This window comes from Podarcis filfolensis, assembly GCF_964270895.1.
Source record: "Podarcis filfolensis genome assembly, chromosome: Z".
Taxonomy (NCBI): domain Eukaryota; kingdom Metazoa; phylum Chordata; class Lepidosauria; order Squamata; family Lacertidae; genus Podarcis; species Podarcis filfolensis.
The window spans coordinates 24,734,257-24,750,601 of NC_139617.1; the positions used below are offsets into that span (position 1 = coordinate 24,734,257).

The 16,345-nt window shown below is 44.8% G+C and overlaps 1 protein-coding gene across 5 annotated transcripts in view; it reads right to left on the minus strand.

The window, feature by feature from the left end:
- The window catches only part of COL4A6 (collagen type IV alpha 6 chain), a 193,751-nt gene that overhangs the window by 45,860 nt on the left and 131,546 nt on the right, over positions 1–16,345 (minus strand). For all 5 annotated transcript variants that reach the window (XM_083595796.1, XM_083595793.1, XM_083595795.1 and 2 more), the window contains exons 14-23: positions 15,251–15,304; positions 12,746–12,805; positions 10,153–10,197; positions 9,416–9,469; positions 8,503–8,572; positions 6,894–7,004; positions 5,548–5,697; positions 2,945–3,049; positions 1,367–1,524; positions 1,060–1,239 (exon numbers count right to left, since the gene is read on the minus strand). In XM_083595796.1, the coding sequence (XP_083451922.1) occupies positions 1,060–1,239; positions 1,367–1,524; positions 2,945–3,049; positions 5,548–5,697; positions 6,894–7,004; positions 8,503–8,572; positions 9,416–9,469; positions 10,153–10,197; positions 12,746–12,805; positions 15,251–15,304 (987 nt within the window). The remainder of the gene's footprint in view (positions 1–1,059; positions 1,240–1,366; positions 1,525–2,944; positions 3,050–5,547; positions 5,698–6,893; positions 7,005–8,502; positions 8,573–9,415; positions 9,470–10,152; positions 10,198–12,745; positions 12,806–15,250; positions 15,305–16,345) is intronic.

Below are 16,345 nucleotides of genomic sequence, written 5' to 3' on the forward strand. Positions count from 1 at the left end.
GTCGTTTAGTCATGTCCGACTCTTCGTGACCCCATGGACCAGAGCACGCCAGGCACTCCTGTCTTCCACTGCCGCAACCCCTCAAATTGTTGTCTGGCTTGGTTTTTAGAGAATAATTCATCTCCTTCCTTACAACCAACCAATCCCCACACTCTCATCCTCCTTGTGGTCTTATGGATCTCTGATGTTTGCAGTAGCTCTTGGGAAAACTTTGCTTCCCAGGTCTACTTATACCTCACATGATGCTTTGCCAGAGAGAGGAGTGAGAAACCCCCACTTCCCCATGTTCTTCTGTTGCCAGGAGCAGCCAGGTGGGTGGGTGGGTGGGTGGGTAGGAAGGAGGGAAGGAAGGAAGGAAGGAAGAAGGGAGCATGCAAAATCACTGTTAAAAGGGTGGAAATTTTTAAAGGTGGGCACTGTGGTAGGGATTGGTCTCTGTCACAACTTTAGTGGGGTGTATAATGGATTCCAGATTAATTCAAATTAACTCATATTCAGCAAAACCATTTTCCAATTATTTTGGCAAGTAGTTTGGTTTATTCCAAGCAATATTATCCACATCTGTGAGAGCTCATCCATCACCCATGAAGATGATCGCATTATCCTGTAGGATACTTTAGAAGGAATGCTGGCTTTCTGAATATTACATTGACGTTCCTCCATGGTAGCTTGGACTAAGAGAATGACTCAGACCAAGGAATTTTCCTTTTCCACAACTCATTAAGACCAACATATAGATGAACTGTGGTCAAAATTACAGCCACAACTGTTCAGCATTTGATCACCATATTGCCTATCCAATTGCTTTGGTAGCTACCCTTGCAAAAACCAGAAATATGGGCTTTTTAGAGACTTTCCTCCATGCAAGACTCCCCCACCAAGCCACTTCAGATATTTTCCCCAGGTCTGTTGATTCTGCCAACCTCGAAAAGCCTTCTTGTCAGGGACTTCACCCCTTCTGTATTCTGTACGGTGCATGGCATGTTGTTGACATCACAAACACAGCATGTTGTAACAATAATGGGCTCTAATGCCCAGGCAGATGGAAAAAACACTTACTGGAGGGCCTGGTCGACCTAGCAAACCAGGTATACCATCCCTACCAGGAACTCCAGATTCGCCTGAAGGCCCTCTAGGGCCGACATTCCCTGGATCTCCCTTGGTGCCTCTGCCTGAGGACAGATACGGTTCTCCTTTCTCTCCTTTGATGCCTGGAAGACCAGGCTGACCAAAGAAACCCTGGGATGCAAACAAATGAAAAAATAGTTAGCAAACAAAGAGATATACAGATGCTTCTTCTTAGGAAACTGTAACAAAGGACTGGTTGGGAAGCATGGAGAATGTTTAGGGATGAACATTTACTTACCGGTTGACCAGGTGGCCCTTGTGCACCATCTCCTGGATCTCCCAAAGGTCCTTTTGGGCCTGGTTCACCAGGTCTTCCAGGCTGACCAGGGGCACCTGGCTCCCCTTTCAAGCCTGCTCGTGTGATCCCTCCATCACAAGCACAATCTCCAGCTTCACCTGGGAAACAATGGTTCAGTTCTGTGACCACAGTTTAGAACTCAAACCATGACTAGAGCCTCTCAACATCCACCAAACAAGCCACGATTTATAGAGCTACTTGTCTGCTTTTGTCTTCACATCTGTTCAACACACCAATTCCTAAGTGAAAATCCTTCTTGGATGGAGTGTGAATACCATAACTTTATATCAATTCAGACATCACTTCAAACCATGATTAGCACAAACCTGGGTTTGCAAACTGACTTCAAACCATATGATCTGATTCTACTTTGCTGGCTGATTAATAAACTGTGGTCAGCAGAGAACAAACCAAACAATGGTTATGTATTGTTAGCCATGGTTTGGCATGATGGTAGAATTAAGACAATATTTGCTCAATAGGGCTTATTTCCACTTCCCCATGATTTTCATTTCCTGATGCATATGAAGCCCCACCTCTTTCACTTTAATTGGCATTTAAGCTCTCTGACACAGACCCTGCTTTGCACTTTTAAGGGTCCCTGTCTAATTCCTCCCACTGTTGGAGTTTTGCCTAGCAAGGCTGGGAAAAGCTGTTGACAGTGATAAAAACTTCTCCACGCGAAGTGCCACATCTCTTCTCTGTAGATGCATTTAAAGGGACAATATAATGCAATCATTTGGACTCTCCAAAGATCCAGAAGTTTGCAGAAGTTATAAACCACACACAAATATGTTGTTTCAAATTCACAGTGATATTCTGTCATACCACTGGTCCATCTAGCCTTCCCCAATCTAGTGCCCTCCAAAAATTGTTGGATTTCAGTTCCCATCAGCCCTAGCCAACATGATCAGTGGCCAGGGATGAGGGGAGCTCTAGTCTAGCAAATATCTGGAGGGTCACAGCTTTCCCATATCTGGGCCTCTATCCAACATAGTGATAAGTTAAAGCCATTTAGCAATATTCTTGTCCCACTGATTAAATGTTTTCCACTAGTGGGAAACTGTTGTGCAAGAGAATTCCATGTTGTTAGTAACTTTGTTGCACCATAGATTGCAGAAGCTGTTGTACAAAGCTTCCGCTAGCACAGCTGTTGCTGTCGAGTCTTCTGCTGTGCAACACTAAAACTCACCCACCTGCTAATGCAAGACCCCTTGTACTAGCAGACAGAGAATGGATACAGCCTCTGGTCTACAATGACCAGCAGCAGCTCTTCAGGGTTTCAGACACAAGTGTTTCCAGGCCCTTCCTGGAAGGATTAAACCTGGGGCATTTGTATATAAAGCACACATTCTACCAAAAAGCTATGCCTCTTCCTCCAAATTTCCTAAATGCATTGTTCCTCTTCATCTCACCCCACCTGCAGTCACCATGTTCCATGAACAAAGGACCATGCGATGTTCAATTCTTGGTGACATCTGGGTGAAAATGCACAAGGGCCATGGAAAATCTGCTCACCTTTGTAGCCTTTTGCCCCGAACAGTCCTGGTGGCCCTCTCTGTCCTGGGGTTCCTGTCTCCCCGGGTTCTCCAGCAAGGATCGCTCCCGGAGTAAATATGGGAACTGAAGATTTGGAATAAAACAATTCAGAACAAGCTTACTTGAAAGATTGCCTGTCCCTGCATAGACCTGTAAGATCACTTGGGATAGTCTGTAGAAATTTAACTGATCAAACTGTACCCTTCGCCATATCACAGGGCAATGACTCCCAAAAAAGTATTTTTGAACACTGCCCCTGCACTATGAGATACCCTTCCACCTCCCAAACTTGACGCATCATCCACCAGTTGCTTCAGACGTCCTGTAAATATTTATATTTTTGCATGGGCTTTCCTTGACCCACAGGACTAGAAGATGTGATTAGGAAATTATTGTTTCTTGAGACTGTTGTCTCAAGAATTTCTGGTATGTTTATTTTTATATGGCTTCGGTTTTTAAAAACATATTAAGCAGTTTAGAAATACTGTATTTTTCGCACGATTGGACGCACCGGACCATAGGACGCACCTAGTTTTCAGGGGGGGGGAAATCAAGGAAAAAATATGATTCCCCCCCCCCAGCTCTGGGAGCAGTGGACAGGCTGCACGCAGCCTGTGCGCTACTCCAAGACCTTCTCCCTGCTTTTGCGGGAGGTGGCGGAATTCTCCCACCTCCCGCAAAAGCCCACAGGAGCCCCGCGTGACTCCTGCGGGCTTTTCGACCAGGAGGGAGAAGGGACTGAAACGGCCCGTCAGTCCCTTCTCCCTCCTTGGGGAAAAGCCCCCAAGAACTGCTCGCTCTTTAAAGGCTGCGCGGCTCCTGCGGGCTTTTCTAGGAGGTGGGGGAATTCCTAGAAAAGCCAGCAAAGCCGTGCAGCCCCTTTAAAGAGCGCACGGCTTTTGCCTGCTTTTGCGGGAGGTGGGGGAATTCCCCCATCTCCCGCAAAAGCCCGCAGGAGGGAGAAGGGACTGACTCGGCCAGTCAGTCCCTTCTCCCTCCTTGGGGAAAAGCCCCCAAGAGCCGCTCGCTCTTTAAAGGCTGCGCGGCTCCTGCGGGCTTTTCTAGGAGGTGGGGGAATTCCTAGAAAAGCCAGCAAAGCCATGCAGCCCCTTTAAAGAGCGCACGGCTTTTGCCTGCTTTTGCGGGAGGTGGGGGAATTCCTCCATCTCCCGCAAAAGCCCGCAGGAAGGAGAAGGGACTGACTCGGCCAGTCAGTCCCTTCTCCCTCCTTGGGGAAAAGCCCCCAAGATCCGCTCACTCTTTAAAGGGTCTTCCTGCTGCCCCCCATCCTCTGGGGCTGGCGATGGGGGAAGCGCTGCTTTCCCCACCGCCAGCCTCAAACCCGGGTTGGAGAGTAGCGGGAAGGCGTTGCGCGCCTTCCCGCTGCCCCCCAATCTCTGGGGCTGGCGATGGGGGAAGCGCTGCTTTCCCCACCGCCAGCCTCAAACCCGGGTTGGAGAGTAGCGGGAAGGCGTTGCGCGCCTTCCCGCTGCCCCCCAATCTCTGGGGCTGGCGATGGGGGAAGCGCTGCTTTCCCCACCGCCAGCCTCAAACCCGGGTTGGAGAGTAGCGGGAAGGCGTTGCGCGCCTTCCCGCTGCCCCCCAATCTCTGGGGCTGGCGATGGGGGAAGCGCTGCTTTCCCCACCGCCAGCCTCAAACCCGGGTTGGAGAGTAGCGGGAAGGCGTTGCGCGCCTTCCCGCTGCCCCCCAATCTCTGGGGCTGGCGATGGGGGAAGCGCTGCTTTCCCCACCGCCAGCCTCAAACCCGGGTTGGAGAGTAGCGGGAAGGCGTTGCGCGCCTTCCTGCTGCCCCCCATCCTCTGGGGCTGGCGATGGGGGAAGCGCTGCTTTCCCCACCGCCAGCCTCAAACCCGGGTTGGAGAGTAGCGGGAAGGCATCGCTTGCCTTCCCACTGCCCCCCAATCTCTGGGGCTGGCGATGGGGGAAGCGCTGCTTTCCCCACCGCCAGCCTCAAAGAGCAGACTCTCCTGGCTTCAGCGGAAGCAACGCAAAGCCTCCGGAGCGCAGGCTTCGGAGGCTTTGCCTTGCTATCGCTGAAGCCAGGGAGCCTGCATTCGCTCCATAGGACGCACACACATTTCCCCTTCATTTTTGGAGGGGAAAAAGTGCGTCCTATAGAGCGAAAAATACGGTACTTTTAAACAAACAAACATAAAAACACCATGAATTTGTGGGGTGGAAGAATGTGGAAAACCACAAGGCCATGAACGACAGAATATGCAACATTTCACCAGCACTGTGGGATTTTCACTTTTTTCTTCACAGCATGGGGAGGAGTGGGAGAACATTTATGCTGAATACGATTTCATTTCATTTATATTTATCTGATACTTTTTCCTCCAAGGAGTTCAATACGATGTACGTGGTTCTACCCCTCACCCATTTTATGCTCTCAGCAACACTGTGAGGTAGGTTAGGCTAAGAGACAGTGGCTGGCCCAAGGTTACCCAGTGAGCTTCACAGCTGAGTGGGGATTAGGACCCTGGACTCCCAGGTCCTAGTCCAACTCTGTAGCCACTACACCATGCAGTACAAAAACTGAGCACCGTAATGTACTTACATGATGGTCCAGGTAACCCAGGAGGACCTGGCAAACCTGGCTCTCCATCTCTGCCTGGTGGACCAGGCAACCCAATTGTTTCTCTGCCTGGGTCTCCCATGTCTCCTTTTGGTCCCAGATCACCTGGGATTCCCATACGACCCGGGGAACCTAAGACAGACAAGATTTGTTTCACATTTCCAGTCATTAACACTTTATAAAATTATCTGCTTATTAATATCTATCTTTATTCTTTTAATTGCTGCAAAAAAAAAAAAGGAGGCGCAAGAAACTTCCCTCTATTGCACTGGGAGGGCATTCCCCCTGTAGGTCAGTATTTTGTCACTGATGAAATGTTAATGGGAGGAGTTAACAGTGGAAGAAGAGGAATATAAGAAGAAAGAAGGGAGCTATACCATCCTTTCTACAGAGTCCAGATCACTGCAATCACCTGCAGAAGCCCTCTTGACTATCCCCCCCTCCCCAGTTATCACAAATTCATTTTGTTTCCATGTAAACGAAGTTTTTCAGCATGGGAGCAGGTGTGCCACAGAACACTTGAAATCAGACAGGCCGCTTCAATTTAAATATTTTGCCGCACGCCAAAAACATTTCCTGTTTCGTGAAGTGTTTTAGAGACTTCATTTGATTCAGTGTTGATCACTGGCTCCATATCTTATTATGTTTCATTGTACAACCCCAATAAATATTTTTTTTAAAAAAAAATGAGTTGTAGTTTATTAATACTCATTAAAAAGATTGTTGCTGTTGTTTATTCCAGTTGTCAGCCACTTTATACAAAAAGAAAATGTCTCAAAGCTGCTTAACAGCAAAATGAAATGCGAACAGATAAAACCACCTGAAAGTCAAATCTAAAACAACGCATAATGCAAATTTCTTAAAATGCTCGTCTATGATTGTGAGCAGTTAAACTATACAGAACAAAGAAGTGAACAGGAATTTGTCTAATCTTCTTCCAACGTCATCCAGGTTGGTGGCCATCGCTGCCTCCTGTGGGACTGAGTTCCATAGTTTAACTATGTGCTGAATGAAGAAGTCATTTCTTTTATCTGTTCTCAATCTTCCATTATTCAGCTTCATTGTATGTCCACGATTTCTGGTGTTGAGAGGGAGAAAACTTTTCTTTCTCCACACCAAGCATAATTTTATAAACTTCTATCACATCCCCTCTTTCTCGCCTTCTTTCTAAACTAAAAAGTCCCAAACTCTGCAAACTTTATTCACAGGGGAGCCACTCTGTTCCCTTGAGCTACCATGCAGATTATTCAGTTAAAAGAAGAGGAAGCAAAGAGTCCAGATACCACTGGAATTCTGCACCTTAAGGCAAGGATCCTCAACTGGATTACCTGGAGTAAGTGCAGGAAACCCTGCTTGGCCAGGAAGGCCTGGTAAACCATCGAACCCTTGGTCACCTCTAGCGCCGGGGGTTCCGCGTGTCCCAGGCTCTCCAGGAGGTCCTGGCATTAAACAAAAGGAACAGGAAAAGACTTCAGACCTATCTTGCATTCATATCACCAAAATCACCATGTTCACTCATCATGGCCAAGACCACAACACTAAGTGATGTTGTTGCCTTTTAAATCTTTTTTAAAAAAATGCTTTTTATTAAGTTTTCATTTTAAATACACCAACACCAACAAACCAAAAACATCAAGTCTTTTTACATGTATCCTACTTTATGCTCTGTAGAGCCATTGACTTCCCTCCTTCCATTCCGCAGGTTTTCTTATTCCAATCTTTAATTCACAGTTTCATTAATAAGAGACTAAACTATGACATAAGATTTATTTCAGTCCTGCTAACGTCTTCAAATTTCTACACCTCTCACTTATATAAACCATAAATTTACTCCATTCTTTTTGGTACTTTGCCTTTTAAATCAACTTTCTTTTCCTTTAAAAAAATGCATGCAAACAATTCCCAATTTCCCATTCTCCCCCTCTGAGCAAGCGGAATAAATTTTTTTTGATGATCATAAATAATAAATGCTAGCACCATCCCTACCTAACATTTCTGTATATATTGACTTCACTCACAATGAGTGAGGAAGTCTGAAGGGGGGCGGGGAATCTTCACTCATTTGAAGTTAGGATGGATGGAGCTAAAGACACCAGCACATTTGATCACAGACTGCATCTTTAGGTCACATTTAGCCCTTGGAAACTCCATGGCGGGGCTCAATAATAAAAGGTTCGATTTCTGACAGACACATTTCCCAAGTCTTTGACTCGAGGCTTTCATGTGAGCACTGTGCTGCTTCCCTTTTTGATTCCCTTTGAGCTGTTGTTTCTCTGTTTGCTTTGTAACACAAAACCTCTCAATAAAAACTAATTAAAAAAATGTTCTGAAGACACATGAGTGGACTTTATAATGTGCCAACTGTTTAACTGCTGTATAAAATGAACTGTAACATGTGATCTAGCCTCATCAGAGGACCATTGATGAAAAGTTGTATGTCTGTGTCAGTGGCTGTGTACCCCATCTTTTGGGGTGCCCTGCTTTTTACTTTTTGAAACCTGGCAACCCTATGTTTAGTCAAAATTGTGCTATGCTTTGCCCTGCCTGGCAGCTAGCTAGCCTGCCTTCCACAAGGAGGGAGATACTAGAGCTGGCACACTGAGCAGGCCTTGCCCGGAAAGGAAAGTGCAGAGTTTAAAAGCTTTTCCCGTGCCAGGTCCACTTGGGGCTATCCAGCAGGAAAATAGCAATTAAACACTCAGCCTTGCTTCTTGGGCAAGGCCTGCTCAGCGTGCCAGCTCTGGGACCGGTAGGGATGGTCTCATGAGATCTCACGGGGACAATCTGGCTTCCCACAAGTTCTCACAACAGCATCCCCACCTTGCCTGCACATAGTTGAAATCTCACATAGTTGAAAGTTCTCAAGTTAGATGGGTGCAAGATGCAGGTGTATCATATATCAAAACCTTTGCAAGAGAATGAAGAAGAAAAACGCACCCGAGACCACGGCACCTTCTCCATCAACAGTAACTGTAGGACCTGGTGGACCAACATCCCCAAAGTCGCCCTGAAAATGAATCACAATATATATGTATACATGAAATGTGTGTATGCGTGCATGTCATACATGCAACATGATTACAGTTGCCAATAGCAGAATTACAAATACAATTCTTTGAAACGGATTCTGTTTCTTCTTGCAATGGCTGTTCTGGCATTTGAGATTTGTTTTGTGAGCTGGATTGTAAATCAACACAGACCTACGCAAGTTAGACCTGACAACAAAAAGTTACAGCACGGAGTGCTCCTATTCAATGTTACAGCCAGCTAGTGGCACCCCTTTTCAGGATACTCCATTCCATCCCACTGTCCCCAGTTTATGGAGCCACTCAACCCTTATTTCACTGTGTTTCTATCCTGGAAGGTGGGTTGAAAACTTTTTTTGTGGGGGTATTTCTCAAAACCTGGTCCCTCCTCCATGCCCCAATGCTGATACCTTCACCTCCCCTAGGGCATGGATGGTGCCATTTTAGCTACATATAGATTGACAGAGAACTGCATTTGTTGTTATAAGTATACAGTAAGCATGCAACTTACACAGGGTTCACATTCCGGGATCATGCCTAAAGCCAAAATCTCATACAGTCAAAAATACAGTCAATGGTAGGTGGGACTACCAAAATCCTTTTTCCCAGATGCCCACCTGCTTTCCTTAAAAAATAAATAAATAAATAAATAAATAAATAAATAAATAAATAAATAATAAAAGCTAAGCATATAAAGCTGAATGTGCACAAGTTAGATGTGCGTAAGTTGCAGGCTTACTGTATTAGATGCTCAAATGCTTTTGTTTGCTCCATATATCTTAAACATCAGCACTTGTGGTTCTTGTTTCCGTTCAGGAAATTACCTTTCCTCCTGGTGATCCATCCTGTCCAGGAAATCCTGGTTCACCTGATAAACCCTGCACGAAAATTATTTATTATTATATATTATTATTAATGAAAACTGTGATCATTTCTACCCACTTCTATGGTGGCATGCAGAACAGCAGCTTGTAGCTCTTAGCTTATGCACAAGAACAACACAGTACTGAAGAGGAGGATACAGGGGGCAGAAAAAAGAAGCCTCCTTTATTGCCACCATTAATATATTAGGTGCTTGGATTGTAAGCAGCTTTGAGAAACAACATTCACATTTGGAAAGAAATACATTCATTATGTATTTATTTGGAAATTTATAGCTTGCTTTCTAACTATTATTCTCGGAGTGACTTACTAATTTTTTTTATTATTTTTGTAATTAAAAGTGCAAATACAACAGTAACATTGCAAAAGGACATTACAACAACCACAGGTTGACACAATGAGCTGACCATAAAGACAACATAGAATCATAGGATTGGTGGTGGTGTGCTCCTTGAGGTTTTCTAGTTGAACTCATACTTGAAGCAGGAAATCCAGGCCAAATCATTCCCAACAGCCAAAAAACCGCCTTCAAAGGAAGGTCTTCATTGCCTGCTTAAAGGCACAAAGTTCTGGGATGTGCTGCATAGAACGTGGAAGCTGATTCCACAGCTTTGGGGCCACCACCAAAAAAGGACCATTTTGCCAGTGGCACATGGTGGGATTTGAAGTCACTACCTACCGGTCTCCCTAGGCCTCCATCAAATCCCTTCAATCCCATATCTCCCTAAAAAGAAAGAAGGCAAAAGTTAGTATTGGATATTTCTGCAGGCCTCAAGAGACTGCCTGACTCTGGTTTGACTTTTACTATGACATGGAGATCCCACTATCCAACTGCTCATTATACAAAAAAATCACTTATCCAAATATGAAGACTTTGTGTCCAAACCTCACTATGCATACCGCAGATGCAGATATCCAAACAGCCAGATCTGTGTGCAGTACTATAAACAAATAAGCAGCCTTAAATAAGCCTTCCTTTTTTCCTTCTTTCTTTCCTTTTTTGCTGGTCCATGTGGCAGCCATTTTGCCGGAAATCATGGTGGGAGTGAGGAGGAAGGGGAAGAGATCAAACAATAAGAGAGCATTTTTTTCCTTCCTTGTTTGCCTTTTGTAAGGGTTCAGAGGGTTTTCCTGGGCTTTCTCATGATTTTGAGATCAAAATTCAGTAGTCGGGAATGCATTAGAAATTTCCCCATAGGGATTAATGGAAATTGTTGACTCGTTACGTGAACACTCACCTAGCAAGCCATTTCCTGAAAATGCACTGTGTTCAGATAGCGTGACCTGCATGTATTCACACCAGTGACTAGCTACATAAAGTTCCTGTGCCACACTCAAGTTTAGGTGGTGTTTTTGGTATTTGCCGGCAGGACATGACTCTTGGTGGCCAAAGGAGAATTACCCCCCTCCCCCACTTGCCGTCCTACAAAATAATGAATTGATACTGTTCAAGACTTACAAAACCACTCACAGAACTGTAGAAATTATGGTATTGATTACATTTCGACTATGTCTAGGTTAACACATGGACCATGAAGAAAGAACAGCTTCCTTGGGTAGGGTTGGGGAAGGGATAATCCACAACTAGGTTTGAATCCTAAGAAAAGCTAACTGAGAGAGGAGATTCCCATCAATTCCTCCCTCCTGGCTTCTTCAAGAAGGGCCCCTGACCTCCTGATGAGGTTTTTCAGGGGTCAGAAGTAGCTGCAGGGGGGAAGGAAACTGTCCTTCCTTGAACTTCCTAAAGTTAACTTTTCTTAGAATCCAAGCCAAAGGCTTTATTTAGGGAGCGTAAGGGAGCATGTTTGTATTGTTTCAGAATTTATTTATTTATTTTAACTCTTAAGGAAAATACACACATGGAGTGAGTTGCTGCTGGCGTTATAAATCAGGTCAACTGGACATTTTATTCTTTATCTAAATGGAATTGTTTGGCTCCCCGCGGCAACCACTGGGGCTCTGTAGAGCAATGGCGCCACCCCTGAATCTGAAGCCCAGACGCCCACAGCAGCAGAAAGTTTGTGGTTGCAGGGGGTTGGGCAGGCAGATTGGGCCTGATCCCTGGGCCACCTTCAAACAAGGCCCAATGGTGGCAAGCACAGATTGTGAGGCCAGCTCAGGATGCAGTGGACTGCATGCCAACTCATCTCCCTCCACCCCAGGGGAGAGCGTTCCATCAGGTTCCACTGGCAAGGACACCACTAGCTGGCTTCTCATCTGCCCTTGTGATCAGCAGCAGTTGAGAGGCCCTCTTAATCAGAAGAGAACAAAAGATACCACTGTTTAGGGTTGGGCGATACCTGGTTTTCAACATCGTGGTATATCACCAGCTACACAATGCAATATACTGCTATATCACGATGTCTGAAATAAGGATAGAGCTATGTAGAGGCATTGGCTGGCTTCATGGTTTCCTCTACATTGTGATATTTTCATAGTGTGCACACACGTACACACACACACACACACACACACATATCATGATTCACAATACATTGCCAGGTCAAAAATTATGAAACCGATATCACAATATGGACTTCAAACTGGTTTTGGACAATATATTGATATACCACCCAGCCCTACCACTGCTCAGTCTGAATCCCTTGCAGCCTGGCATTAAGTGGAGCTCAGGTTGCAGCCTAAAATGCTTAAAAACATATGAAATCAAGTAAGTATTAAAATATACGTCTAACCAAGCAATAAAAGACATGACTAATGGTGAACGCACTGCAAACTAACCCTAAGCACCAGGCCTGGCATGAACACCTAGCGTAGTAGAGGCATTTAGGAACACAGATGCACAGGAAGCTGCCTCAGAGCCAAACCATTGGCCCATTAGACCAACACTGCCAACACTGACTGGCAGCAGCTCTCTAAGGTTTCAGGCTGCTGTCACTCCCAGCACTATGTGCAGATGCCAGGGGTGGAACCTTTTGCAAAGCATGTGAACTACCATTTATTCATGGCCCTTTCCATAGCTTTGTCAAGGCCTCACACACTCTGGCATGCTCCTCCTTCCCACTTGGTCTCCAAGATGGCACTGCTGCTGCTAAACTCCCAATCTCACTTGTGGGAAGGATTATCCAGCTGTTATAGTACTGCTGCCAAGGCAGGCCACAAGTTGGCAGCTGGGACAACACTGCTGCTAGGGGGTGGGGAGTGAAAGCAGGAGTTGCGTGGAACCAAAGATAGCCTAGTCAGGACCCCACTCTTCCACCCCCACAAAGATACCTTCCATAACAGCAAAGGATGGATTTTGTGAAATTACTTACCCTTGGCCCTGGCAAACCAGGTACACCCTTTTCTCCCTTTTCTCCGAAAAACCTAATGCCCTGAAAGGGGGAGAAATGGCCAAAGATGCTTGGATTAATCCACACCTCAGCATGCAAACCAAAAACACAATGCAAGCCCAAGATATAGAAAGCAAATGATCTCCATGTGAGAAACAATGGGGCACAGGTATTCTCATTGAAGTTACAGATAGAAACAATTTGGTTTCATATCTGTAGTTCAAATCTGTAGTTCATACCTGTAGATACCCTGATTTGCAGGCAGAGATTAAACCAGTTTCCCTATTTAGATATAACTGGAAACTGTGTTTGAACAAACTCAAAAGTCAGTGTCACAATTCTGTACATTGAAGAGGGCTTGAGTAATGCTCAGCATATGTGTGAACCTTACACAGTTCACCTCATATTAGGTAAAGAGCCTCACAGAATATCAGCCAGCTACAGCACTGGCTTCTCCCTCCTAACCTGAATGGAGGCTTCATGTAGCTTAGCAAACAGGCTTGGGATTTCTTCATGCCCAAATACAAAAAAATGGAAAACCAAAAGGTAACAATAAGGCACTTCAGGGAGGGAAGGGAAGAGGAGTCGACCACCAAAAGCAAACACAAAAATATGTATCACAGGACCCTAAGAGAGGAACTCCATCCCACTCCATGCTATTGGCCTGGGTTGGCGTATAGTCTCTGCTGGTGGAGAGGAGGGCTTTACAGTGATGGAGGTCTCAGCTTTACTCAGTTGGGAAGCTGGCAAAGAGATAAAGAGAAAAAAAATCTCCTTCTCAATTTCCTCCCTGGACACTGCTCCATTCTGCCCTGCTGTTCATCAGCAGGGTTAGGATTCCTCTGCCTCTGTAATTACGACAGATAATAACAACAGATGAAATAATAATAATAGATGAAAGGGCTCTCCAGTGGCAGGGAGCTGAAATGGAAAGGGATGCAGGTGGGAAGGAGAGAGGATATTCTTAGGCATAACCATAAAACTATTACATGTAGAACAGGAGTAGCCAACAGGATGCCCTCCAGATGTTGCTGCACTGTACAACTCCCATATTTCTGACCATTGGCCATGCTGATTGAGGCAGATGGATGCTGTAGTCCAACAACATCTGGGAGGCATCATGTTGTCTTCCTCTGCTGTACAGCAAGGGAGCTAAGCAATACAGGAAGCTCTACCTCCCATATATCTTATCTGAGTGCAAGAGCCCTTTCCCCACTTGTGATTACCAGCAACTGGTATTAGCAAGGCATACTTCTTCCAACACAAAGGCAGAACAAACTGTACCCATGATGTCTAGTAGCCATTGACAGCCTTTTCCTCCATTTGTCTAACGCTCTTTTAAAGCCATCCAAATTGGTGGCCATCAGTACCTCTTGTGGGAATGAATTCCGTTGTTTGCACTGTGTGAAGAATTACTCTCTTTTTTTGTTCTCTAATGAATCTTCCAACATCCCACTTCACTGGATGGCTGTGACTTATAGTTTTTCAAGAAAGGGTGAAAAGCTTTCAGCTGTCCTCTCTCACCAGTGCTGCTATGGCTCAGGTAACTTGGTCATACAAAACCCTTGCAAATCATTGACTTCCTGCTCCATTACCTAATGATTCAGGAGCACAGCTGAGCATACAACCGCATCACAGTATGCAGCAAGGGTCTCATGCATATATCTGGCATTATCTGTGGCTCATACAAGCAAAGGGAAGAGCTCTTGAACATATGGAATGCCCACATGCATTCTGCATGCCTCTTTGGTCTGAAAAATGGGATGTGTGAAAAAAGAGCATTTCCCTTCTTCAACAAAACATAGATCATGTTTACTACCACAAACCCAAGAAGCCAAAAAGAACATTTGTCCTTGGGGATAGTAAGTAGGAAAGCTCACAACACTGATGCAATTCAGATAATTTATCTCATGCTTCAAAACTTTCCTAAAATATTTATTCCTTAGTATTCCTTAGACCGTTAAAGAGGCTGTAAATTTTCCTAAAATATTTATACTGGACTGTAAAGCGGTTGTAAAATTTCCTAAAATATTTAGTCCTTATAGATAATATGGAATCAGATTTACTAAATTTTAATGTCTGTGGAACTTGATCATGGCCACCCAAGAAAGTGGGGAGAAAGGGAAGACTGGAAAGTCAGTGCTCAGCTGCTGGAGAGCAGCAACAGGAGATTGCACCATGTAGATGCACTTCAAAGTACTTCAAAGAGATAATGTACGGAAGTGGCTCTTGCACCTCACTTATTTTATACCACTGTATAAAACATCTGAAACCTCCAAATGTTGTTGGACTGCAACTCACACCATTCATGACTAGAAGCCATGCCAGATGTGGCTGATGGGAGTTGGGAGTCCAACAACGTCTGGATAAACGCAGATCAACCCCCTCCCCAATGGCTTTATGCCTTCTTTATAAGCCCTTTGTATTAAAAGAACTAGAGGAGTGGAAACATAGCAAACTCTTGTGCCATGGCATAAACAAACTTACTGGAGGACCAGGAAACCCAGGAGGACCAGGAAAGCCTTCAGGACCAGGAACACCCTGAAAAAAGACACAAGAGGATTTATAGAAAATACTGGCAATTCCAAGGGAATGGGAACCATTTTAGAACATTCAAACCCTAATCCAGTGTTTCCCAAACTTGGGTCTCCAGCTGTTTTCGGACAACAATTCCCATCATCCCCTGACCACTGGTCCTGCTAGCCAGGGATGATAGGAGTTGTAGTTCAGAAACAGCCTGGAGACCCAAGTTTGGGAAACACTGCCCTAAACTGTGTTTAATCTTATGGTTTGTTGTAACAAGTCAGCATTTTAAACTATCTTTTGAAGTTGGCTTGCTAACATTAAGAGCAGTTTGGTGGGTGTGGATGACAGGCAAGCAGTAATTAATCTAAAATGGAAGCAAAAGTTCCAAACTCCTTGTTTGTGGCACTGGAAAAGGAAGGAGTACATGAACCTGAGGATAACCTAGATTTGCGCCCATAACATTTAGTTCTGGTTTAGCATTAACTAAAAAACTAGCCCCATCTTGCCTAACCAAATCAGCTGAGACGGCCCAATTTAATCCCAGATAATCTGTAAAAATACTCAGTCACTTCATCTTGTGTTTTAGCAAATACACATGAACCCATCTTGAAAATATAATGACTGGCGAAACATGCATCATAAAAACTGAAAGCTGCTATTTGTCTGCCCTTATTTGCTTCCTTAAGAGATTACATTTTCCACCTGGGTTACTGTAGTTTCACGATTCAGAGGGTTTCTGTATAGAAGCATGTGGTATGTCAACGCTCCCAAACTAATGATTAAAACCTTGGGAAGCCTTTTGACTGCTTCCTCTTCTGGGAAAGCTTAAGTTCTCAGCAACAAGCAAACAACCAGAAAAAAATGTTCCAAAATGCTTAGGTCACCTTGGTGGTGGTGGGAAAACAGTGTTGGAAATCATTGATCAAGGCTTCTGGAAATCAGACCAAGTGAGTTAATCATTCACAGAGTTGAATAAATATCGAGCATCCGCAATAACTGGCCTCAATTGTCTCTGCCCTCCTTGAATAACTAATTTCAAAGTAGGCTGATAAATAT